Consider the following 27,045-nt stretch of genomic DNA (forward strand, 5'->3'; position numbering starts at 1 on the left):
TTTTTAACGACAGAAATTAAGGAAGGCAGGCTGGCATATCCGGTGCCATTAAATAATTCATTATGGTCAACAAGTGATTTCACAAGAAGAAAATCCAAATCCGGTTCTGATCTCATTTTCATAAGTTCTGCTGCATCCTTATTGGTCTCGATAAAGGAATATTTAGATGTGTAAATATATATATACATTTTTATATAAATACTACACCTAGAAAATAGTGTGTCGCTAAAAGTAATGGAATGTGAACTTAATGAAAAAGTGTATAATAATGATTACTATTGTGAGAACACATGGAGTGTAGAACAACTTCGCCGAGCACGATATCGTGCGAGTATTTCCAAGCTATATAAAGCACCTGCAAGCGCGAGTAAGTATCCATCCATATATGCATACACACGCACCGAAAAGTTCGAACACCTGGGGACTTCAGACAGCTCCGAGATGCCGAGCATTGCTCCCCAAACGCAAACACCAATATACTGGTTCCCCACACAGAGAGGATATAATGTACATGCTCGTACCTCGAACACGGACGCCAATTCCCCAGGGGCAAAGCCAGAGACCGAGACCGATAAACCGATTCCACACGGACCAAGTCGAGTGGGCGTTTGTTGTCGACTTCATGCGACTGGACGTGTGTGCGGATTCGATATAAACGAGTTTTATAGCGAAAAAATAAGTAAGCGGTGCAGTCACGATCGGCAATATTCCGAGACCGAGACACCAAACGGGAGCCTAGCCAAGCATTTAAAGCGGATCTGGGGATCTGACTCGGTGGCCAGGCGGGGGCAGAATTTATATACCCACGCCGATGGCATACGAATTACAATAAATCACGCTATCCTAGCCCTGAAAAATTCCGTCAAGTGAGACAGAGTTCTGAAATAAACAATAGATATATCCGAGTAATAATCCAAAAGAAGTAACAAAGGAATTTGGAATATTTATCTCGTTCGGATGACAAAGTAGGTTTCATTAATTTTTCTAGATTTAACATATGTATTTAAGCTTAACATGTGGATTAGAAAACTGCGCTTAGAAAGACCAAATTTATTAATTTCCTTAACCGTTCTTTATAATATTGAAAAGTGTAAATTACACTAAGTAGAAAAAAAATTTGCTTTGTTTAAACACTATGTCATTAAAATTATTATTCGAATTGGCTATCTTAATTTTAATAGTCCTAAAGCGTAAAAAGTTTATTCCGTAACTTTAATATTTACCTACGATTCATGATCTTACAAATTGTTAACTAATTTGGTTACTGAAAAAAACAATGGATAACGGAAAAATTTGTATCTTTCGTCAGAAAATTGCTTCTTAAGAATTTTAATAATTTACTACATTGCACGGAAGAATTGTATCCTGCGAAGTTGAGAAAATATTGGAATCTTTTTATTATACCTTTTATACCTTTTATTAACCTTAATAAACCATTTCCCGCTATTCTGAAAAACGATCGTAGGGCTTTCAGACCTTTAGACTTAAACAATTAAAAGAAGCTCAGTCTGAAAATGGAGAATGACCGAAGAAACGGTCAATAATTAAGTCAATTACTGAAAAATATGTACATATACAAGTATATAAAAAGGAAACCAACAACAAAGCTAGAAAAAAGAAGAAAGGCAACTGCGAATAAAAAAAATGAAGGCGCACGGTTTTACTATAGCACTGCTGCTCGGACGTCAATAAAACTTTTTTTTTTTGACGTCGACGTTGGCGTTGGCGTCGGCTTTGGCGTCTCTGCTCTCAGTAGTTGCTCCTCGGTAGTTGTTGTTGTTGTTTCTCCTGCTCTTGTTGTTGTAGCTTTTTACGCTTTGGTCACGCTGCTCCCTTTTTCGCTGCACCTCCCATCCCCCGCCCGCCGAGCTCTCTCCACGCTTCCCTACTCCAACTCGCCCACTCTCTGCTGCCCCACCGCCTTCTCCACCTCTTTCCCTAGCTCTCTTTCCGCCTCTCTGCAAGGGCGTAGGTAACTATGTATGTTCAAGGGGGCTAGCTGCCCCATCAAAGTATTTAAATTTAATTTATTTATTTTCAATGTAAATATTAACGTAATGAAACTGGGCCAAAAAAAAGTTTATTACAATGCGATCATCTCTTTCATGGAAAATTTCACTAATAAAATTTATATTTTTTTGCTTTTCCTAGACCTTAGTCCTGTATTCCTTACCCCCTCTCTCAAATCCTGCCAGCGCCCATGTTCCACTGAGCAATCTTAAAAATCGTGGGCTGTTGTTGTTGCTGCTGCGCCTGTTGCTCTGGCTATAATTGTTTTTGTTATTGCCTTTGTTGTTGGGGCATTTTCTTTGTTTTTCGTACTTCGCTTTTGCGTGGCCCGAAGAAAAATCAAGTTAGCACGCAAATGAGGGGGGAGGGGGGCATTGCTGTGGGTTAAGGCTCACGTTCGTGTACCGAAATAAAAGCCTTAAGCGCAGCTCACGTTGCTGTTGTTGTTGTTGTTGCTGCTGCTCTGCTCGCTTCGCTGATTCACAGACCGAGCAGCGCTGCCAGCGTCAACGTCGACTGAAGCTCGACTTTTGCGGCGATTTGTTGTTTTTGCCGAGAGGTTGCTGCTCGGCAAGCCGCAAATCGCGAATCGCGAATCCAGTTTCTTCTTCACTTCTTCGCACGGCAGACGCCATCGCCGAGCGCTGAAATTGCGGATAAAATAAAGAAAAGGAGTGGAGCTTCGGGAAGAGAGAGGAGCTTGTAGATTGCTGAAGAATTCATTGAATCGGAATCTCCTTGCTGATCATATGGTTCGTATACGCCAGGATCATAATGAGTTTATTTCAATATGGTTCAATTGTCTATGAACTACGAAATCGCTTAGAGTTGTACACCGAAAAAAAATTAATGTAATCTGACGATCTATTTTGTATAGCTATTTTAAAGATTTTGTTATTAAAGTAAATGTTGTTTCTAAAAATGCAAATCCCAATTCCGCCCTAAATAGATTGAAATATTCTACCTTATTTTCAATTTATGAAGAAGAGAAGATTTATAAGTAAGCTCCATTTCGGAAATCCAAATCTTCAGCATCCAAATTAAAAAGGCAATAACTTTTCTATTTCCAAGGATGTCTTCAAATAGATTAAGGATTTGATTGGATTAGAATCTAAATAGTACCATTTTCAAGGATCTATAAAGTTCAATAAAGAAACGAAGGCTTATAAAAATTTTATATTTTAGTAAGATTGCGGACGTGATGGAGGTGTCTATGAATAAGTCATCGTCCTGCGTAGACTGCTGCAAAGACTGTCCTCTAATGGCATGTTGCTCTGCCGCTGCGTGCTGCGACGCCAGCTGCGAAGCCAGTTGTGGACTAATCCCCCCAGATCCTGTCAGATACGAATACCAGGAACCCGAAGAGAACTTTGTCTCAATAGATGATGTGAAAATTAAAGGATTTCTCTGGAGAATCGGGCAGCAGCAGCAGGAAAAGGAGTTGGAAATGAAAAGGATCAAGGACCAAGAGAAAAGGGAGAAGGAGAGGAGGGAGGCAGAGGCGCGAAGATACCAAGAGGTAATCGAATTGGATGAAGACGAGGTTCCATCCCCTAAGGGTTTGATCATCAGCGCAGCTAGGAGCTTAGCGCATTGGAATTCTTCAATAAAAAGGATATCCCCGGATATTGAACTCATTCCCAGACAAGAGCATCGGATTGTAGCGGAAATCGAGCTAAGCGACAGTGATCAGGATCCAATTAGCGAATGCGAAGAAGAGGTGAATCTTCCGTCAAATGCAGTTCGTTGTGTCTTAAACGAGAAGAAACACAAAGAAACCCAAAATCAAATTCCCCAGGATCAGGTGATCATCGTGCACTCCGATCCAGAAGAGCAACATGAGTCTGAACTTGTGATCAGGAAGAAATCTTCTAACTCAAGGAGATCAGCGAAGAGGCGTCCATATGTAAATAGAAGAGGACGCCATCTGTACGAATGTCCTGACTGCGGGAAGAAAGTGCAATCTAATTACAATCTCAGACGTCACATGATGATACATACAGGTAAGAAATATCAATTATGCCATTATTATAAATATGTCAATTGAACTTATTTTATTTCTCTTTTACTAGGAGAGCGACCTTTCCCATGCGATCTATGCGAGCGTCGTTTTCGGGAGTTTAGTGATCTGAAAAAGCATCGTCGGAGACACTCACATGATCCTCGATTCATCTGCATGATCTGTCACATGGGCGAACCTTTGGAGCAGGATTCCACTAGGTGTGCGGACTGTGAGAGCAAGAATCTCATGGTAAAGCCTCAGCCAGAAGAATTGGGCGGAATAGCTGCTGAGGAGCAAGCAGATGAGATGGAAGAAGACGAGGAGGATCTCGAGGAAGAGGAGGAACCAGAAGAAGAGGAGCAGCCACTAAGAGTAGCACCACCGCCAACTTTGATGGTTACATTAATACCACCCATTCAATCTCTACCGGAAAAGGTTCCTCAAGCCACACAGCCAAGTCGACCGCCGCTTCCTCGTAGTTGCAGTAGTGCCAACTCCTCATCTTCCCTGAGCAATGATGGAAATATATCTGGAAAGCCTATAAATCGCAGTCGCAGATCGTATCCCTGCCCTTTATGTCATCGACCTTTCGGGACACGTCACAATCTTAAACGCCACTATATGATTCATACTGGAGAAAAGCCCTTTAGCTGCTCCAAGTGCAGGAAACCCTTTAGAGAGTGTTCCACGCTCAAAAAACACATGGTCACTCATGTTAGAGATCGCTGGTACAAGTGTCTGAGGTGTCCCTCCAAATTTAGGGACTATCTGGACTATGCTGATCACAAAACCAGCCATCTGGAGCAACTGAGTAGCCAAAAATCGTCCACTTACGAAAGTGATGATGATGGCGAGAGTTCTGTAGAAGATTGTCTGGAATGCTGCGAGTGTCAGCAGAGATTCACGGAGTTAGATGCTTATACTGCGCATCTTAAACAGCACGACTTGGAATTGTACGGAATGAGTGTGGATGATGTGGCGGACGAGGAGCAGGAGGACGTGGATGTGGCCTAATTAAAGGGACAGTTTATTGATTAAATGTTAGGCCATAAGATTTTCTTGGAAAGCGTTAATTGAGAATTATGAATTCTCGATCAAAATATGTATATAATAAGGAAGTAAGGATTACATATCCTTCAGCAAATATGGCTTTAAGTCCTTAAGCATCATCAGAACATTCCCCACCAATAATATTGAAGGAATATTTCCAATTATATATGATGTTTTAAACAATCATTAATTTATTTTCCACACTAATTCAGCCTTTTTTGCGGCATTTTACATAAGTCTTATTAAAAAACTAAGAATGAAAACCTGAAAGACAAATTTTAAAAAGTAATGATAATCACGCGCCATATACATCATGAAAACTTACAGAACTGAACGTTACGCTCCTAATAAACAGAGCATTATCAATTGTATTTATTTATAAATATTATGATATATATTTTTATTAAAAAATTAACGTATTAAGTGCACAAGAGTCGGTGAAATATACAAAAGCAATTCATCTTATCTGAAAAAACGGCTTGGGTGTCAAACAGTTAAAGAGATTGAGCTAAAATCGATTTATGTAAACGTTAACTACAAAAATAAATAGTAAGAAGCGTAAGCGTAGGAAAAATGACTAAGATTGGGGCGCTTGGAGCGGGAGAATCCATAGTGTTGCGATTTTTAGATATCCAGCAGAACGGGCTTTGTTTCCTTGGCGCACTTGAACACCGATCGCATCATTTTTAGGAATCCAGTGTCTTTGGGTTTCTCCAAACCACGCTGCACACGATTTTTCATCACCGAAATAAACTCCTTGTTGCTAAGTTGGTTGTCATCTAAAAAAGAGGGGGAAAATGAAAATATATTTTGGAATTTAATAATTAACTTACTGTTTTCATCAAAGATGGTGAAGACTACATCGACGACATGATCCGAAAGATTCACCATAGCCACCGTTTTGGCCACATGCTGCAGAGTTTGCTGATCAATCGAGGCACCGGCAATGTGATAAAAAGTCAAGGCAGTGTCCACGTCGTTGACGTTGTTCAGGAAATGGAAGAAATCTAGATAGTCCTGTTTAGAAATGCCTTTGCCATGATCCCTGAATCTCCTCTTCACTCTCTTTAATTTCTTTTGCTTCTTTTTCAAAGGATATCCAGCGTAGGCCAAAAGAAGTTCTGCAAAATCTGCTTCTGTTATATTTCCATCTTCATTGGGTTCTTTCCTTTCAAACTCGAGGGAAAGAATCTCCTTTTGCAGTTGCTCCTGGAAGTCCAGGAACTTTTCAATCGTCAGCTTTTCATCCATATTGGGACCAAAGAAATATGTGATTAAAGCCGAATTTACACCCTAAGGAAACGATTAAAAACGATGTAATTAGTATTTCATATTGATTAGTATTCAGACATCAAAAGGTTTAACTTGTGTGCTGGGAGCAGGTGCATTGGTGGATTTCCTACTTAAAAATGATTTATTTTTAGTTTGGTGCGATTGTGTTTAAATGTGTCAAAAGAAATTCGAAAGGGCAAAATAGGTTCAATAAGCATTATCACACAAAGTACCTTCAAGGACTGTAAGTACGTCAAAAACAGAGGGAAGTTAAGATTTGATATGTACACAGTTTAGACACGCGTTCAATATATAGGGTCAAAGCCAAAAGACAGAGAATATACAAATATACAAAAAGGAATCGTTTTTAGTACGGCTCGAGGTACTCTCTTTTTCATATTTATCTAGGCGAACTGAGTTTTATTACCTTAAAGGTGTTTCCTGTATTAGCGTGATCGCGATGTCGGGTTCCCATGCTGGTTTGTTGTCTCACCAAAGTGGCCACCATTTCGAATTCCTCGCAATCAACATCGCCGTCCCCATTCAAATCAAACATTCGGAAGGCAATCTCAAAGTGGCGACGGGAAACTTTAAAGAAAATCCGTTAATTAGGTCCCTATTGAAGGCATTACTTTTTACTTACTTGATAGTACCGTGAGCAGGAAAATGTAGTCCGAAAATGTAATCAGTCCAAAGGAACCCAGCTTGTAAAAAATGCTGTTCTTTTCCAGATGGAGATTTAACTGCTCGCCAACAGACTAAAACAAAAAAAGTTTATTAAAAAGATTTCACACTAAATTACATGAGTAAGGTATATATTTATTCAATTCTTACCTTAGGATCATAGCGGCGATATTGGTCCAGTCCCAATCCTAAAAGAAATTACCATTATTACGGGAAAATTTTTCCCTATTCATATAAATACAACTAAGGATTTTCTATAGATGTACCCTATTCTACTCCCTGTCACATACCATCTGGTTGCTTCATGCCGGGCGTCATGCTGGTTAAAAAATCGGTCGGAGTCATGTAGACTTCATGACGATCATCAGCCACGGGCACCTGGATGGTGGCAAAGTAGCGAAAAACTTTGTCCGGCGTGGAGAACTGCCGAATACGGTTCTCGTACTCAATTATCTAAGGCAAACGACATGACTTTAGCTTACGAAAGTGGCAGGTAATTGAAAAAACAAACAAAATTAACTTTTCTAAACTGAGACTAAGAAAAAAAAGTAAAGCTAACCGAAATATATCAAAAAACTAAATTTAAATCTGGACATGGGCTTCTGCATGAGTGAATTACCATCGGGCTGCTTGATTCCCGGATATATGGAGCGTAGGAAATCCTCGGGAGTCATACAGACGATCGTTTGTGTGGCATCCTGTAATCTTACGGTGGCAAAGTACCGGAAAATCTTGTCGGGAGTGGAAAACTGACGGATGCGGTTTTCGTACTCAATGATCTTCGTGGTTGTGTGTTTTTGTGTTCAATGATGGGTCAAAAACAAGACGTCACAAACATAAAAATAAAAGAAACGAAGAGTTTTCAACGTAATAGAAGAAATTTAAAAATATATTAAAATAAGATGTTAAAGGTTTCGCTCCGGTTTTCACAATCTTAAATTGAAAATTTATTAACTTTTTACTTTAAGTCAATAAAATCAACGAATAGGGATATACTTTGGATTATTAAGCAAAAATAATAAAACTAAATCATAGAAAAACATATAAAAAATATAAAAACTTAACTTTGAATGATATAGAAACAATAATTTTATACAAAAGAATGACTTGGTTTTAAGATAAACTAGGCGAATCAACTAAAAGACTGGAAAAACCGGAACAAAACCGCAAGTAAATAGAATTTTTACAGAGTTATAGAAGCTGAGTTTTATAGCGTCGTCAAGCAGCTTTATACCTTCCTCTCGCGGAAACCGACTTTCTCGCGGATCTTCTTGCCCTCGTGCAGGTGCAGATCCTGGCCACCATCCTCGTCCTCGCCATCCTCCGACTCGGAATCGGATGACTTTTCCTCGCCATTAACGCCGGCAGCCGAGGAGGGTTGTTGTCCAGCATCGGCGTCCACTTTTGGCATTAGCAGGCGCTTCACTCTAAAAATAGAATCCAAAATTATGTCTGCGAATAACACTTTATTCGTTGGTCCACTCACTTGCCCCAATCCATAACCGAAATGAGGAACAAACTCAGGATGAACATGTGGAAGTACTTAGTGACATTTGGAGTCTTTTCCTCCTGATGGCCAAATCGCTTATGGCCTCTTATTTGCGTCAGACTTAAATTGGTACTCGATTTGGTCAGATCCTGATGGTTATTTTGGTTGCACAAAGTGGAGGCCAAGGCGATTGGCGCTGGTTTTTGGAGTATATTGAAGGTCCTTGGCCGCGACAGAGCAGCCAACGCCTGGCGGGTCACCAGGAATCGCAGCACAGACATTTTCGATATTCTGTTTCGCTAGTTATTATAGTTTTTCAACAGATTTACTTGTTTTTATGCGCATTTTTTTTTGGCAATAATTTAGTGTTACCGGAGGTCTTAAGACTGAATAATACCAAATTTAGCAGGTGTGCGGAGTGTTTGTTTACTTTGAAGTCAGGTGATTTAACATCTTGAAAACACCAATAAAGGTCTTAAAATATTCTTATATTTTGAATTGTTTTTGTTTTAAATGCATACGAAATATATTCCTGCTGATTTTATAATAATAGTATTTTTCTGCAACTGACATTAAGCCATCACTACACGAGCAAATATTTACTTGAGTTCAAATTAAACAAATCGAAAACAAGTTTACTGCAAATAAAACACTGATGTTTTTGAGTTATATTACGTAAAAATCGAGTAACTTGTATTATCCCAGTAAATAACTTGTTTTTCTCTTTTTTATTACAATTCTTATTACTATTACTTACTATTAAATTAATTTATTGAAATTACGTGAGATTGAACAAGATACACACCTCGTAACGTTCCATAATATAAAATATGCTCATTATTATTTAAATATTTTGCTTGATTGATTTGTATGACCGTATTCGTTGGGCGTGAAAATAAAGTAACACATGTATTGAGTGCTTGTCTAGGCTAAAAAAACAGAAGGTTTGAAACTAAGCTATTTGAAGTACCATGGGCCAAACCAGAACGGCGCTACACAATTATTGTCTTTTCTTGTTTATATTGGACTAATTGGCTAAGATGAATTACAAGAACCAAACTTAAAAGAAGAAGAGCAAAGTATCTTTAGGTTATAAATGCGTCAAAAAAATTTAAATTATTTGGAGTTTGTGGCTCGAAAGATGAAAATATATCCAACAATTCGTTCGACTTTAATTTAAGTTCAAAATCTGTAATGTATTTTATTTTCTTTTATATTAGTTAAATTGTTTATCAAAATAATACTATTCAGGTTCTATGGCAATATGCTTTTGTCCAGCTATCAGTCACATTTGGAATCCCGAAAGGCAAAGGCGCGAAAAGTGGGTGCTATTCAAATTTCGCTTCCGACTCCAAATTGTTTATGTTTACCTTTCAGAAATCGCACCTCCGTATTTCGCTGGGTAAATGACAGCTGATTGCCGGCACGCACGCACTTTAAACACCATTAATCAATCAAAATTAATCAATCGGGCAATGCAATTACACACTCTTGCTGCGAGTACAGTTGCATTCGTCCGGTGGCCAATTGAAATTCCGAATGCTTCCAAAAATAAAAGGAGAAAAATAGTATAAAGACGGCTTGCAGCAGGTGAGATTCACCTACCTGAAGATTTGATTAATGTTGCACACGCCCCAATTGTCTGAACCGCTGACGTATTTATTGCGCGATACTTATTTATCGCTATTTTGCTAATAATAGTGTTTGTATCAACATGTTGTAAGCCACTTCCTCTTTTTGAAACTCAATACTCTGATCAAAATAAGACAATAATGAATATGAAAAATTGAATCAATTAAAATATTTCAGTGGTTAATATTTTGTATGGTAATGTTTTTTAATATATAATGTTGTATGTAAAATTTTTAAAAATGTAAGGCTCAAACGATATAATTATTTTATGAATGTACATTTATTAAATTGTATTAAAACTTACAGAATAGCTTTGCTTTCATTCGGCGTAAAGTACTGCCAAGGTTTTCTCTGAAATGCTCTAATTACAATTCGATTTTTAAATTGCCCGGTCTGAGTTGAAACAATTAAATCCGCATTAGAGTTGGAACCGACTCGATGTTAAAATTCCGAAACTCGTGCGACTGGCTGGCCGTCTTAATTAAATCACTTCGATCCGTTGGCAATGCTTCATTTGCAATTTGTTGGAATTAGAATGGAGATCTATCTGACCGACGACCAACTGCCACCGCTTGATTAGCATTTTGCAAATTAATTTCTCATTAGCAACAATTTCAAATAATTGGAAGTGCATACGCAATGAGTGCGTAATGACCGTTCCATGAAAATGGTCAGCTCACTTTCAGCATCCCCATTCTCCCCCCGCCTCCTCATCGAAACCATGCCCCGGAAATTGTTCGTCGATTGGCCTTTGGAGGCAGCCCAATAATGGAGCCAGACAACTTTTATCAGTTAGCCGGGCTGTAGGGCCCGCTAAATCAATGCAATTAATGTCACTTCCTCTGCATTTAATGTCTATGTTTTCAGTAATCGTCGTTGGCGCCATTAGGCCTCGATATCTGCTTGTCTTCCCCGCCAATTCTCCCAGCCAGTTAACCGGTTTTGCACTTCCACTATTCTGCATCGTACACTGAGAAAAAAAATTACAAATTTTTTAAATTAAAAAAAAATTTTTTTTAACTGAACCGAAAAATATCTTATTTTACGACTTTTAATGACGAAAAGGATAAGAATTTTTTTTTAAATAAAGCAAACTTTTTAGCCTGACCGTAATCGTTTCATTTATTTTCAATTATTTTTATAAAAATATTTCGGAATATGTATTTTGTTGTAGTGCATTCTGAAGGTACAACAGGTCTTTATAACTAGTCGTCGGCTTGCTCATGTTAATGATGGCTAGAATTGTGTGTGGAGGCTTTTGTTTTGGTTCGGGAATGTCTTGAATTGATAGTGGCTAAAATGAGTTGGCCATTTGAAGCCTCTCCGCAAAGTGGGTTGGATAAAGGGATTTTCTGTGTGTCAGCAAGGATGGTTTAATATGACAGTTAATTGCAAGAAGACACAATAATGATGTGGGTAGGTGAAATATTATTATATTTGATTAAATGATGTTACTAGCTGCTGAATATTACAAATTGTATAATTAAATTTTTTGTTTTGTAAAAGAAAAATATTGAAAAAAAATATTTGTACACCCTATCCAAGTCCTCTTAATCCATAGATTCAATTCACCTGAGCTACTGCTACTAAAATTTACTTAAATAAAGATATAAACACAGCCTAGTCCAGATTACTGCTTTTCCACCGTTAGCTCCATGTTTCCAAACCATGTTCAATCCTCGATGTAAGCCCACTTTGGTTCCCATTCATGTTCGTGTTTATATAGATTCTCATGCGAGATCTGGTCACGCCATCTCATTGGTATATTTGCATGTATGAAGCTCATGGGGCTTCCTATTTTTATTGCTTTATTAGACTTTTTGGTCCCATTTCCTTGCTCCAACGATTATCAGATGTCAATATTTAGTTTTAGATTAGTTCTTGAATTTTACGAAATTTTGGGATGGTGGGCTAACTCGAAAGCAATTAGCTTTAGTTGTTTTCTAGTGTTGAAACCGTTCTTTTGGCTTCATCCCTTGCTCCTTTTGGCATGCAATTGATTTACGCTTTGCTACGCAAATTCTAAAGGAAGGAGCAGACAAACCATTAGCAAAGGACTCAAAGTACAAACACACAAATTGGCACACATTTTGCATAGGACTTAGAGGACACTTTGTGGGGGCCAGGATTATAGGTTAACACATGAAGTCAAGAAAATATATGATTTGAATGGAATTTGGATTGGGAAAACCGGAAAAAGAAAAAATGTCTTAAAATTCAAAAGCCATTTATATCATAAATTATTAAAATTATTTTTTAGGATATTAATTATCAAAATATTATATCCAATAAGTTGAAACTTAGAAATTAATTGTACTTACATTTCTTCTTAAAATTTATATGTATTTAAATATAAGACATCTATATGATTAAGCTATACAAATCTACCCCCAGTTTTAACGTAACCCTGTGTGTAGGCAGTCCTTGACTGCTGCCAAAGACTTTTGTCAATAGCAAACCCACACATGGCTAAAAAGGAGCAGAATGGGTGTATGTAGTCGTGGATATTGGAGGGGTTGTGGGGTGATATAGTAGGGGATATAGTGGGGGATATAGGAGTGCATATGCAGGAGGAAAAGGAACGCACACAAGGAAGGGCATCAAAGAGCTTTTAATTAATCAAGAGGCAATCCACTTTGGCGTTTGAAAAGTCTGGCCAATATGCCAATACCAATTGGGAGTAAGTCAACTTACCTTTTGGCTGTCTCTTTCGGTTTTGTATTCCGATCTCTTTCTGGCTTAGTGCCCTGTCCCTTTTCGTGGGTCCTAGCCTTTACCTTGGTCCTTTGTCCTGGTTTGCTCATAAACTTCTGACTCTTACTTTTTCCACTGCACATGCATTTATTGATCGGTTGTTTTCCTGCTAGAACCTTTATTTTCTCTTTTGGCATACATGATTAGTTTGTTTCATACTCAATTCAGGGCGCTTTGTAACTGTCACTTATTCGACTATTTGAGCCACCCTAATTTGACATTTGATTAAATCGCTGGCTTTGGAGATTTTATGGCATTATTTTTAGCGCTAGTGTTATTCTGTTTTTGTTACTAGCTTTGATTTAACGACCGAAACTAAGCAATTTTTATAGTAGCAGTAAAGTTTAGAGCTTAAAACGTTTATGCTAGTTACGTTAGTTACTCTAAGAGAAGTTAATAATATTTTATGAGTAATAATGCCAAAATTTTTTGTTTTGAAATTTTTGTTCAATTTGTTAGATCTAAAAATAAACTTTATTTTAAGACCCTTACTTAAAACACACATATTATATTATACAACAACTTCATTTAATCCTTATAAAAACCTATATAGCTTTGCAACACATTTACAAAACCAAATTCAGACATCCAACTTTCAACGCATTAACTCAATGATTCCTAAACACCACACAGTTAAACCAAAGTCTTTAAAAATTAAACACGCTCAACAAAGACACGCTTAAAAAGTTTTAGCCAAACAAAAAATGTGGAGGCGAAAAGTGAGAGCGTTTTAATTTGTATTTACACGACATAAAATGAAAACCACCCGAGAGCAGGAGCCAAGCATTTTGAAAGCGTTTAAAAAGGCAAAGTTAAGGTGGGTTGAGGACATGTGGCTTGAGTAAATATTTTCACTTAATTAGTCCACACGACCGACGCCAAAAAAAGACTCCAAATTTGCTCGAAAGCGTGTGAAAATACCAAGCACATTTTGTAAAATAAACAAATTGATGTAATTACATTTAAGCGGCATGCGAGCTTTCTTTTCCAACCATTTCCCCCCAAAAAAGAAAAATATAAAACCGAAGGGAAAATAATCGAAATTTATATTGCCCGTTTTAAATCAAGTCAAATCACCTTTTAAGCCTTAATTTCACTATGGACAGGAATTCTGATATATTTTTAATTTCATCAATTCGATTAACAATAAAAAGTCACAAAGGCAAGAAATCAAAAGAGAGAAAAATGCAATCACGCAGAAAATATTTGCATATGCCACTTCCCCCGAAACTCCACAGCCTGACGGTCCCCCTTTTTCCGACCGGAAACGGATGTAAACAATGGCCAGAGACCCGTCGCAAAAAGGCAAAAGGCCCCACCGCTTCTCCCGCTTTCCTCACGAAAAAGACCCAAAAGCGTTCCAATAAAAATGCACCGAACAATAACGGAAAAAGCTGAAAACTCAAACAACAACAAAAAAACAACGGCAAAGAAATAAGTCAAGCCAGAAAAGAAGAAGTGCCCCGCCATTGATGATGAAAAATCGAAAATGGATGCTCGTTTTTGGATTGCTCATCCATTGTTGTTGGTTCGGCGAGCGGAATTTAAAAAAAAAAACTGGAAAAAATTCGAATGAGAATGCTTTAAAAAAAAAAACAGAAAAGGAAAACGGTTTGCGCACAGAGAAAAAGGCTAACTACACTGGAGGGGGTATTGAAAATTATATGATGACGAAAGGCATGTGTGTGCGAACGCCATTGTTCCTGTCAAACAAAATACAAAAACGGGGAGCCACAGGGTAATTTCGTGATTGTCCTTTTATTGTTTTTGCCACAAAAAAATTAAGTAAACAAAAACTGAGATTAAGAAAATATTTCAATAAAATTCTTTCTTTATTAATTTTGTAACTTTAAGAAACACATTTTCCTTTACTAAAAATATTTTATGTTTTAACAAGTATCAATGTATTAAATACAACATTTTTAAACGTGTTTAAAAATATGTTTATAATAATAATTTACCCACCAATTTAAGTCGATTGCAATTGATGCCAATCGCATAGAATTCAATCCATTTAAACATAAACAAATACTATTAGTGGGAAAAAAACATTTGCATTTGCATAATGGCAATTATTGAAGTTTGTGTAATAATGCAATAATAATTTACATATATGCACCACTGAGGAGTACAGATTTTTTCTACTTGGCCTGCAGCTGTTTTGGTCTGAGAATGGAAGACAGCCAGCGATGTAGATAAAGAATCAGATACAAACTGATAGCTACGTAGTGTTTATAGGTTGGACAATATTTTGCTGGTCTGCTACTGTCCAAGATAAATGCTGTGAGATAAGCTACGGTTTGGTGTTCGTTTTGCAATTCAAATTACCAACCAAGATATGACCAATGCGATAAGCACATATCAGAAATTGAGCTTAATGTCACGGCTTAACATCGGATCTTTGGAGTGGCCAAAGGCAGCGATTGAACACTTATACTAAACTATTTACATTCAATTAACCATTAAAAACAGTATGCGGCTTAATTGTTAGCAACATGACTGATTACCAAATTTAAGAACGATTAAAAAAATAAAATGTACTTTGTCAAATCGTTTTTAAACTTTTGCTTAAAACAGCAGAACAACAGGACGTCTCAGTTCTTAAAAGGTTTTAGTAGTCAAATCCTCTCAGCCTGAAAAATTTCTTGACTGAAAAATGATTTCTTTTACCATTATGCCTTAAACTAAACTTTTTAAATTTAGTAAAAATCCCAAATTATATCCTAATGCAAGATGGATTAAAGCGTTTCGGTTTCCAAGTTTATAAAGCCAGGAAATATGAACTTGAGTGTCCATTCAGATAATGCATCACTGGCCATATTCCGCTCCATCCGGCTCCATTGTTGGCTCCAAAAACAGCTGGTGCATCGCATCCATCAAAAAGCAGGAACAGAAGCTTCCTACTGGCACAAAAACAAAGGGCCAGCCAAAGGCATACAATCCAGAGGACATCAGTCAAAAAAGATGTGCTGGAACCAGGCTTTCAGAGCTCCCCGAACTGATGAGGTAAACAATGTCAAAAGCCAGTTGGCCAAGGGCCCTTTGTTGTGATTTATATTGATGAGGTCGGTGGTCTGGTGCCTGAACCTTTGTGTTTTCCAGAAGGAAATTGAACGCACTTGACTCACACTGAGCGGGGGAAGCCGGAGGCTTCCTTTGAAAGCGATTACTTGCCAACGGCGAACAGCGCCCAGAGCTGTCTCATCCTTTTCCTTTGCCAGGAAACGAAGAATTCCAATTCTTAAAATCTGGATAAAAACAAAAGGTTTAAGGGGTTTGATCACAATGTTGGATAATATTGGATAAAGTTGGATAAAGGTGGAGTCCAATTTTAACGGCAAAAAACTATTACACTTAAATTTTAATTGATTCGTAAAATTTAATAGACAATTTCTATTTATTCAGTGATTGTGGTTAATTCGATCTATATTAAGGTTACTATAGCGTTAAATTCAATTTTCGATATTCAAATGTCCAGGAACGATTTCCTTTTAATGACTCTGACAACTTTCAATTTCGGTTTTAGAAAGTGGCTGAACGTCTGTTTTTCATACAACCTTTCGCCAGCAAATTAAATGCAAGTTACGTCAATTTTTTATGCAACTAAAGTTTTCATTTTATTTCACTTTACTTGTTTTTATTTTGCGTTTTCCTTTTGTTTCATCGCGCCATCAGCTTTTTTCCCGCCTATTGAGCATAATTTGCATGGCCATGCAAATTGTTGAGGCTTTTCATTTAATTGATGGCAATTGCAACATTGTTGCAGATTGCACACAATGCGTGCGCTTTTATACAATATTATGGCAATTAATGCATTTACTTTTTATAAATCCATATACATATACGTATATTTTTACAATTTATTTATTTTTATATCTGCTGTGACACGTATTTGTGGGAAATTTGTGTGGGCTGAGCAAGGGAAAGTGTTCAATTAAATGTGCGTAAGGGAAAAGTCTTTAAAGACTAGTAGTCGGTAATTTATAATCTTGAAATACAAATATATTTATTTCTATATTTAAATGCAGAAAAATTAGTTTAAATACTTTTCCTTTTTCCAATTAAATAAATATATATTAAATTGTAACACTTAAAATAAATCTTGGGAAGACAATATAATTTTATACAAAGATCTTTTAATCTTATATGTATGTAACATGTGCTTCACTTCCGTACTAATTTTAAGTGGCCTGAATGAAAATGGAAAACGGCTTGTGGGCGACTGACAATAAAATATAGCAGTCTATTTCATGCCTTACTCCAAATATTTAAATTAACTCAATTTGTCAGATCGTGCGCTTCGATTTGACCTTGACCATTGAGTAGCAAGACAACAACTATAATAAAATCTGACTCATCGAAATGCAGATGCCTTTGACACCTACTACGCCCCTCCAAACCCCTTTTTTCCAGATGGTTTGAAAACCAGTTTTGCGTTTATTGAACGCCCTTGAAGATGCGGCTGCTTCTGTTGAGGTTTCTGCTTCGATTCAACTCCGGAATGAATGCTCATTCACAAGATGCACAACAAGTTTACATTTTTTACTGATTTTTCTGATTTTGATTATGCATATACGGATTTAATTGGGCATTCGGAGTACCGGGGGCAACCTTTGCTGGCCTGTAATTTGTACCTACCGAAGACCTTATCAATTTATCAAAAAAAAAAAATGTGGCCCCATTCGTCTTGCATCTCATTAAGGGCCATGATTATCTCAGACCTGACAGCAAGTTGTCAAAATATTTTGACATGATGTACATCTTTATGGGGCGAGTGTGGGAACGATGGGTTTTTAATTGGGGTTCGTGTTATTCTGTAAATACTTATGATGCTATTTTCTTAGAAAAAATGCGTTATTGAATTTTAGATTGACTAACATTTTGCTGTTCATCTTAGAAGTGGCTTAGTGTATTTTTAAATTGTTTTTACAAAATTTTTAATAATAAATTACCACTCAACAATGTTACGAATTGTATTCAAATTTTTTTTTGCGAATTAAAGAAAGAAAATGAAAGCTTGTTAAGTAAAAGCCCCAAAATCGAACAGCCTGTTAAGTGCCAATGATACATTTACGATTTAATAGCCATTATTTATTATATTTCTCAGCAAAATCATAAAATATTCACATGAATTTAATGGAAAAACATAGAAAACCACAACCGCCCAATCAAATCAAACACAGTTGCAAGTGAAAGCCAAAAATATTCTATACAAACAAATAAACAGACATAGAAAAAGCAATAAAAAGAAAGCGCAATAAGGAAACAGATTGGCTAAAAGTTCTTTAAGCAGCCAACTAAAGCATTTGGCCATTTATCAGAATCAATTTGGCCCACTTATAGCCACTTTTCCAATGGTTGGGCAATTCATTGGCGGATTTTCCAGACCATAACGACGGCCAAGTCGAAGTCGCCTTTGACTTCACCTTCCCACAAATGTGAAACTTCAAACACATTTATATCGGCCGCACTTATCGCATTTCGTTGCGAATTTCCTTTAATTGCTGCTAATTTTTGCTATTGCCTAAAAGGCAAAAAACACAAATCTCGGCTGCAGTGGCAACAATTGGCCAATTGCAATCTTCATTTGGCTTATCTTTTGCACTCAGTTTATTTAGCCTTTCAGTTTTCGACGCTGATTCGAGCAAGTTTTTCACATATTTTCATTAGCCTGTCCAAGCAGCCAAGCGATTTCCGCCTTTTTTTGCATAGTTCGTTCACTTTTTAATTGCCCTAAGTGCATTCATAAAATTTGTCTTGCACAATCGAATGGTTGGTTCCTTGGTGTTGGTTTTTATTTTTATTTGTTTTAAAGATATATTTAAAATGTTCAAATTATAAACGTGAAGTCAAGAAAATATAAGGATATCCAAAGAAGAAATCTCTGTGATCCATAGTGTAAAGGATCTGCGGATTGATGTGTAATCTTCAGATTTTCTACAATATTTAAATTACAAATTGCTTTGAAAAAATATTAAAAAAGAGAAATTCTCTCTGCAAGGGTATAAAAATAGTTTTTGTGGGTTTTATGCACTTTGCAATTCCTTGAATTTTCTTGATTTTTGTGTCAGCATTGCGCTATTTGTCCTGATTCCCCCCTCCCCAACGAATCGAATCTTTATGCAAATACTAAGCTGCGGCATCAGCTGCTGTAAGCCAACCGCTTGACAATAAGTGAGCAGCAGCTGGTTTTGCACACATGGCCAAGAGCTTTTGGCCAACTCTGAGTGGCTGCAATGTTTGCGTTTGGTGTTTGGCCAAAACTGTCACGATTTGGTCAGTGGGTCGATGGAACGGGCTAAAGTGTTTGCCAGATGCGCTTGTCATCAAATATCGGTAAAAGCATCTTAAACCATTTTTTTCTCAAATTGTACATTGACATAAACACATTATTAAGTTCTAATAGTTATTTAAAATTAATAAGGAACAATACAAAAAAAACGTTTAACTAGTAGGTATTTAAAGTTTTCTGAAATGCTTTTTAAATCATAATCCTGCATGAAAATAGTACATTCATGCCCAAACTCTCCGTAAGGAATTGGTAATTTTGATTTCAAATTTAATGCACAAATTAAAAAGCAAACATTTTGACATACTTGATGTGAGTGCTTATGCCAAATTAAATGTAATTAATAAAATTATTTATAATTAAAGCTGCTAGATAAATGTAATTGAATTTAATTCACACATCACATTAAAAAGTGAATACAAAAAAAAATAAATAAACAAGAATTGACATTTGAATGTTGCAAAATGATTTTACTGGCAAAACATTTTGAAATCGCAATGTAAAAATGCGTAAAATAAACAAAAATAATGCAAGAATAAAAAACAATGGCAGCCTGTCGGAATCTGGCTGTCAAATCTGGCTAGCTGACAATGACAGGAGGTGGAGCCACCAGTAAAAGCAGCAGTGAAACGTCAAGTTCTACAGCAAAATAAATTGTTTTCGTTACACAATTTTTTGGTGTTATGCGTGCCACTTGACTTGTAAACGGGCGATGGCCCCAACAATGGCGAAAGCAACAAACCAGGATAACCACAAAGGAGAAGGGATGGCGAAGAGAATAGAAAAGGAACGGAGGAGGCAAACGAAACGGGGAAGAACCTCAAAGAGCTCCCATTGTTGACCCAGTTATGGGCCACAAAACAGTCAACACATACAAATAAATGCCAAGGAGCTACACTTGAAATATTATTTCACCAACTATTTTTTGTTTTGTTTTTAGAGTATTCTTAATTTATACGAATTTACACACATTTTTTTAAATTATTTTATATCTTAAACGTTAGGAACAGCAAACCACAATTACTTTTTAGAACCTAAAAAAAAGTAATTACAAAAGTTTTGAAATCAATTTTTAAGGAAAAAAAATAATTAAATGGACACAAATTTTTATGCATCAACCCAAAAAGTATTTATAATTGATAAATTTATTTCTGTTTAATAACAAAATAGCCACCATTTTGTTAAGGTGGAATATCCTGCGAATCTTTCCCGCTAATGACAGCAACTCAAGTTTTGTGGCTGCTGAAAAGTATGCTATGGCAAAAGTGCTGACATAACGGCTGGCATAAAAAATTAAAGATATATGAACCAAGAAGCAAAACAGGAGGGCAGCAGGGGGCGGTGGGTGGTTAAATGTTGACCATAAAACTGGCAGCGTAAAGCCACAAGCACAGACAGCATGACGCCCAGGGGAAAGTTTTCCGAGACAGGCGAGGAAAGCGGAGCGGAAAAGCCAAGAGCCCCAAGACCAGAGACAAGAGCAACAAAGTTTTCTTGGGAGGAGTTCTGGCCAAGATATATGCGTTTGCCGGCCAAGTTGAACACATTAAACAGCCGGATTAGTTTTGGGAATGAATAAACAAATATAATTGAGTTTCAGCCGCCGGAACTTAGGAAGGGAGATTATAGTGATAAAGCAGATTAATGATGGAAATTCAAAACTGAATTTGTTTGTTCAATTTTTTTAGATTTATACATAATATTAAAAAAGATATAATTGTATTCAATAGAGACCTATACTAAATTTCCCTACAACCCTACATTACTTTTTATTAATAAGAACACATTTTTTTTGTGGAATTTAAAACATAAAATAATTTTAGAAATTAAAAATTATTAATTTTTCATTTTATTTATAAAATATTAATTTTAAACATTATTTTTTAACAAAAGGTAATTTTAAATTTTGTTCTTTATTTAAAAATGTATATTTTTGTTAGGAATTAATAGAATATATTATTGTATACTGTTCAACAGTTTTTAGAATTTCCAAAGTAAAAAGTTTTTCACATTTTGCCTGCTGAAAAACATTCAGCATTCCTCATTAACTCGATACTTGCCCACAATGAACTCAACAACTATTTAGACAACTTCCATTGAAGGCAAATTGAGTGACCTTCTTGCCCAAAACAATTCAATTCAATCTGTGAACATTGTGGGGACAAAGTCAACTTAGTCCATAACTACAAATGATTAGTTTTTCTGGTAGAGGGCCGATCCTCCGCCCACTGAAAATATTTCGACTAAATGAGTGAAACTAAAAATCTATTATAACTTTTGCGCACACAAAACGTCAAAGTTTTCGCCCTCGTTTTTAGGGCTCATCCCCGGGCGGGCTGGGTGGAAAAGTTTTTTCCATGGGCCAACGCGGCGTATGCGGAATGTGCTGCCAATTAGAAGTTTATGTGCGAGTTAGAGCGGCGGGGCAAAAGGGCGCCAAATTAATTTTCCACCGACCCTCAACCTCTCGGCCGAAACAAAAAAAGTTTTAACTCAATTTTTGGGCATGTCTGTGTGTGCGTGTTAATTAAATAGACGGACCAAAGGGGTTTCAGGCTGAGCCTCAAAATTTGTTACCTTAGCAGTTTTGTCAGTTTATAATAATTGACTGCGTGACCTGCTCTTTGCCGAAGGGAGGTTGAGTAAGGGGTTGGGTCAAGAGCTTGAAGGAGCTAAAGTAAATCTCAGACACGACCGTACAAATCCTCAACAAATGTTGCATACTTTAGGGCGCCTTGAGGGCAAAAAATTCTCGCGTTGGAATAAAGGGGAATTTAGATGAGATTTAGTTAAGTTTGTGTAATTTAAACTGAAGACAAAAAAGATTATTGTGGCTGAAATATATTTACAAAGTCGAAATTCTTTCGCAAAATTTAATATATTTAAAAAACAAAATTCAAGTTTTTACTTCTATAGGTTCTTAACGGAAAGTATTTATTTATAAATCAAAAGTTTAAATTAAAAGTTTGTTTAATGTCGGAAGTTGTGTAGCTTGTCCAGATTTGTAGCTTCCTGTTATCTTATCCCTTTTCTCTAAGCTGTAACAATTCTCGTGCGCAACCAAAGTTGGCAATGAAATATGCGACTGCATTTCCATCCACGAGTAAACCCCATTAAATGCCACTTACTGTCCTTAATAGTTTGCTTAGACAATACGTTGGTCCCTGTTGGTAACTCCCTTTTGGCCCCTTTTCACACCCCGCCTCCCATGAATCAGATGTCTAGCCGGCTTTTACCACATTAACCTCGTGTTTTACGACATGCCTAGCCGCATGAGAAATTTATTTACATTTCATGGCAGTGGCAACATGTTGAACAGGCTTCTGCTACACAGATACAACATATATATACCTCGAGCTATATGTATTTTGGATTGTGTAGGTATATATGTTTGACACGAGGTCAAAAAGGCCAAATCGGTCGACAATGCATAACTCAAAGTGCAGGCAAACAGCTGCTGGATGATGGCAAACACCAGGATATCAAGACAGCGAAGGCTGCGAATTTAAATCGGAGGAGGAGCCGACAAACACAAGTTGTCTCGGCCGAAAAACGAGGGTAGCTCTAGTTGTTTTCAAATAAGTTACCCTAACAAAATTTTAATTTTAGTGTTCAATAACATTGAGAAACTTTCTGTGATCTTAAGCTTAATTAATTGATAATCCCATAAAATAAAATAAAATAAAATAAATATATAGTGGTTATTTTAAATAGGATATTTTTAAAAAATATTTAAAAAATTGTGATCAGTTATAAGAAAATCATGAAATTATGAAATCACTATAATTGGAGCATACATTGATTTATTACATCTATTTGGGTTTACTAACGAAGTGATATCTCGAAATCGCCATGCTAAATAAAGACTGGATTGCCATTTTGGCGGTGTGGCTTAGTGGGATTTAGCTCTCGGTTCTTTTCCGATTTTCTCTTCACCGTTTGTCATTTTTAAGCAAGCGGAAATTCTATTTAAATTTTCGTGTTTCCTTTTTTTTTGTCGCTTCTTTTTGCCAATAAATTTGTTGCCATAAATTTGGCTTCGCTTCGATGCTGCCGCTGGCAAGAAGTCCAGAAAGAGGGACGTGTGAGCTGGCCACGCCTTAAATGTGAGCTTTTCCCTCCCACCCCCTTCATCCTTTCAAACCCCCGCCCACTTTTCATCTGGGGCAGTTTTTAATTGCGCCATAAATCAAATCTACGATAAATGGGAAGCAGTTAAAGGGCTGCTAACCAAATGGGAGCCATAAGCTGATAACAGACTGTGTAAAGAGGGGGTGGCCAAAGAGGGTAGGTGGGGGCGAGGGAGAACGGGTGGTGCTATATAGGTGCTCCGATAAGAGCCACGCCGTCTGGCGGCGGCTTTAAAATGTCAAAGGGCTGCCACCGTATCCGGATTCTGTCTCCGGATATCCGCCTCCGTCTCCGGTCCTCCTTTTGGCTCCTTTACCCATTCCCAACGCGTTTAACTTTAATGCCCGTGGAGATGGACGACAGTCATCGTAATCAAGCCTCTAATTAAGTTGATAAACTTTGTGCAGCCCAGTCGAAAAAAGAACAGTGTGGGCTTTAAAGGAAATTCATGGCTTAGTTCCGGGTTTTAATTAGAGTTTTGGTCGATTTAAAATTAAATTAAATTAAAATCAAAAGATATCAATGATTACTTATCTACTGCTACTGGCAGTATTGGTCAGAGAAAATATCATTATTATGAATACCATTTTTTGGTAAAATTGTAGAAAAGTTTTATATTAAAAATTATTTGAGTTTAAATTATTAAAAAAATTTTAGTTGTGTGTTGGAAACCTTAAATAAAGATAATGGAATGTAATAAAATTACAAAATTCTTTCATAAGAACTTAAGTACAACAATAAATTAAAAAAAGTGCTTTATATAATGTATTAAGTATGGTTCGGCTGGAGACAGTTATTAAAATAAAATAATACTTTAAAAAACAATTAATCAGGCTGATTTAATATTTCAAAGGAATTAAAAAAATCATCTTTCTTTAGTTCGAAAATGTTAGGTCTTCGGAAGCGAAAACCGGAACAGATCCCACAAACTAAATTCCGCTTGGCAGATTAAACTTGTCGGCCATTTCACGGTGCTGTGAGCTCGGTGACGGGCCACGCCCACTCGACTTGCGCGACCACCAAAGGCAGCCGCCTCCCACTGACCACCCACAAGCCACCGCCCACTTTCCCACCCATCCACCTCCTTTTAACATCGAAAACCTTTACTCATTCCCAAAAAAAAACTTTCAGCATTAGTTTTGCTGATTTCCCGCGACTGTCGCCGTCTGTTTGGCGAACATTTTGCTCAATTTTCCTCTTGTTCCCTGCTTTGTTATTGTTGACTTTTCGAATCGTTTTGGTGCCACTGTGCGGCGAGCAGGAAAAACTCCTTCTAATTTAATTAAGTGCGGCGACGCGACGCCTGTTGGCTTGTTTTATTTTTGTGCTCAGTAAAAAGTTTGGCAAAACAGCTGAAAAAATGTGCGCAGAAAATAGAATTTGGAAAAAATAGAAAAAACTTGGTCCAACAGTTGGCGCATTTAATTTGCTGGTCTTATACTTTTTTAATTGCTAGACAAATAGATGAGAGGAGTCAAAGTCAAAGTGTCTACTTTTTTGTATGCCTTTTGGTAAATTGTTTGTGGATTGTGGTAAATACTTCCGACAAAGCCTTCCTGATAATGAACGGGCTAAAGACGGTTAAATTGTAGATGATTAGGGTTAGCTTTAAGGGACTTTCGCTAAGAGGCTTAACAAAATTGCTTGGGAAGTTATTTAATTGTCAAAGTGGGACTTTTTTTAAGAAAAGACTTTTTCAAGTTCGTCAAAAGGTCAAGGAAGTTTTAAGTTGAGGTTTTTCTTTATCCGTTTGGCAAAGTTAGAAAGAATGGGTAAAATAAATAAGGAACGGTCAAAAACAAATCAAATACATTTGCAGAATATAATTCTTTTAAACAAACAAATAAAAATCACTATTCACCTGTATTCTTAAAATAAGACCAATTTGGCTATTTTGAAAATGCCATGAATAACTCAATCGCATTTAATGGTACTAACACAAGTATACCGATTTTAAATGTGTTCCCCTTTGTTGAAATTAAGTTAAGTTAAGCAATTACAGGTGGCCAAAAGAGGAATTAAACTTCTTTATGTGGCAAGTCCATCATCAGCGTTTTCTTTCCACCTTTTCACCACCTATTGAATTTTTGAAATTACACCATCATCGACAACAGGAATTGAAGTTTTTACGATGGGAAATTAGTGAGTTTCCTCAGGGTTGTCAGGGTCATCTGTACGTACTTTCCCTCATGAAATGAGGTTGCTGCCAAGGAGAGACGAGAATTTCTATTCGATTTGTGTAACGAGTTTTCTATAAACATTTTAGCTTTTAAAGTTAGCAGCTGACAGTTTGCAGCAGTTGTTGGCAATTCCAAACATACACACTTATTTATACACTGAAAACAAAAATTATTTTATTTTTGGGTATAGAGGAATTAGAAGTCAAGAAAAATAATGGAAATATTTTATTTATCTAGAAAAATCTAGAGTTTGTAAGATAATACAAAAAATGAATTAATATTTTTATAAGATGTTAGTCAAATCCGTTGTGAACAATATAATATTTATTTAGTCTGTTGCTTGAAATATTATTAAAACAATTATTTTGAATATTTTCTCTGACTGTAGAAATGTATATTTAGGTGTGTATAAAGTAGACTCCTGCATGAATCTATTCAAATTGAATTATACATACTGTACAGTATTAACTGTACTCAACATTTACTGTAAAGTCTACTAAGTGTGTAGTGCACAGTGTCAGGCAAACTGAAATGAGTACACCTTTTTTGAGTACACCTTAAAAATGAATGCTACGATCATTCATCGATTTTCATGCTGTACACCTCATAAAAAAGGTGTTCAGTAAAAATTCCATATGAACAGTAGTGTGCTTACTGTCATGTACAACAATAATATTGAAACTGTATGAAAATAATTTCGTAAGCATGGAAATGGAAACCGTAAGAATATTTATCAAATTTTGTAAGATTGATGGTTAATTTTTGTATTTGTGGTACATTTAGCTGGAATTGTCTAAGACCGAGATGGCAAATATAAAATGTAAAATAATTAGTGGAGAATACACCGTGACCAATAAACGAGGAAGCAGCAAGGTATGGAAGGGAGTTTAGTTAATCGATTATTGGCAATAAAATCAATGAAGGGTGAATCTTGTACCGGTAAGTAAAAACACAGCAACAAATTTGCTTTAACAAAGAATATCCATAGGCATAAGAATAAAACGAAAAATTTTCAAAATTTTGAACGAATTTCAATGTGACCTGGAACTAGACGAACCTATCATAGTTACAGATCGAGGTTCTAACATGATATCGGCATTTCGTGGACTACCACATATATTTTGCATCAACCATTTGTTGCATAATATAATTGAAAAAACAATAAAGGAAGTTCCAGAACTAGAAGAATTGGTTAAACGATGCAGTAAGCTCGTAAAATACTTTAAAAAATCTGGAATGAATTCAAGCTTGGACATTTCCCTTAAAAGTTTTTGCCCAACACGGTGGAACACCGTATATTACCTGATTAAGTCGATAGAAACAAACTGGATTCAAATTCTAAATATTTTAAATGACAAAAACCAAATGGAAAAGGTAGCGGAAATAAGTTTGAGCAACTTAAGGGAACTTATAAAATTACTGTCTCATTTTGAAATGGCATCCAAAAAATTAGAAGCTACGAAGGAACCAACATTGCATTTGGTTATTCTACATATCAATCATTTACGAAAAATTTGCAGTTTAGACACAGATGATCCGGAAATTATTCAAA

The 27,045-nt window shown here is 36.5% G+C and overlaps 2 protein-coding genes across 3 annotated transcripts; one reads left to right on the top strand and one right to left on the bottom strand.

The window, feature by feature from the left end:
* The first annotated feature begins 2,377 nt into the window (after window positions 1–2,377).
* On the top strand, window positions 2,378–5,262 carry LOC108062468 (zinc finger protein 331). Its single transcript, XM_017149175.3, has 3 exons — window positions 2,378–2,762; window positions 3,196–4,013; window positions 4,083–5,262. The coding sequence occupies exons 2-3, from the start codon at window positions 3,212–3,214 to the stop codon at window positions 5,024–5,026; spliced, it is 1,746 nt and encodes a 581-aa protein (XP_017004664.2). The 5' UTR covers window positions 2,378–2,762; window positions 3,196–3,211; the 3' UTR covers window positions 5,027–5,262.
* Window positions 5,263–5,392: 130 nt separating this feature from the next.
* MICU1 (Mitochondrial calcium uptake 1) lies at window positions 5,393–8,882 on the bottom strand. 2 transcript variants are annotated; one of them, XM_017149173.3, is made up of 8 exons: window positions 8,505–8,882; window positions 8,253–8,445; window positions 7,309–7,471; window positions 7,169–7,206; window positions 6,978–7,092; window positions 6,762–6,922; window positions 5,896–6,355; window positions 5,393–5,841 (listed from the first exon to the last, which is right to left on the bottom strand). In XM_017149173.3, the coding sequence occupies exons 1-8, from the start codon at window positions 8,786–8,788 to the stop codon at window positions 5,687–5,689; spliced, it is 1,569 nt and encodes a 522-aa protein (XP_017004662.2). In that variant the 5' UTR covers window positions 8,789–8,882; the 3' UTR covers window positions 5,393–5,686. The 2 variants fall into 2 exon arrangements, with proteins under 2 accessions (XP_017004662.2, XP_017004663.2); XM_017149174.3 differs by lacking the exon at window positions 7,309–7,471 and adding an exon at window positions 7,638–7,797 and having other exon boundaries at window positions 8,505–8,880.
* Window positions 8,883–27,045: the final 18,163 nt, after the last annotated feature.

The sequence above is a fragment of the Drosophila takahashii genome, chromosome 2L (assembly GCF_030179915.1).
Source record: "Drosophila takahashii strain IR98-3 E-12201 chromosome 2L, DtakHiC1v2, whole genome shotgun sequence".
Classification (NCBI taxonomy): Eukaryota; Metazoa; Arthropoda; class Insecta; order Diptera; family Drosophilidae; genus Drosophila; species Drosophila takahashii.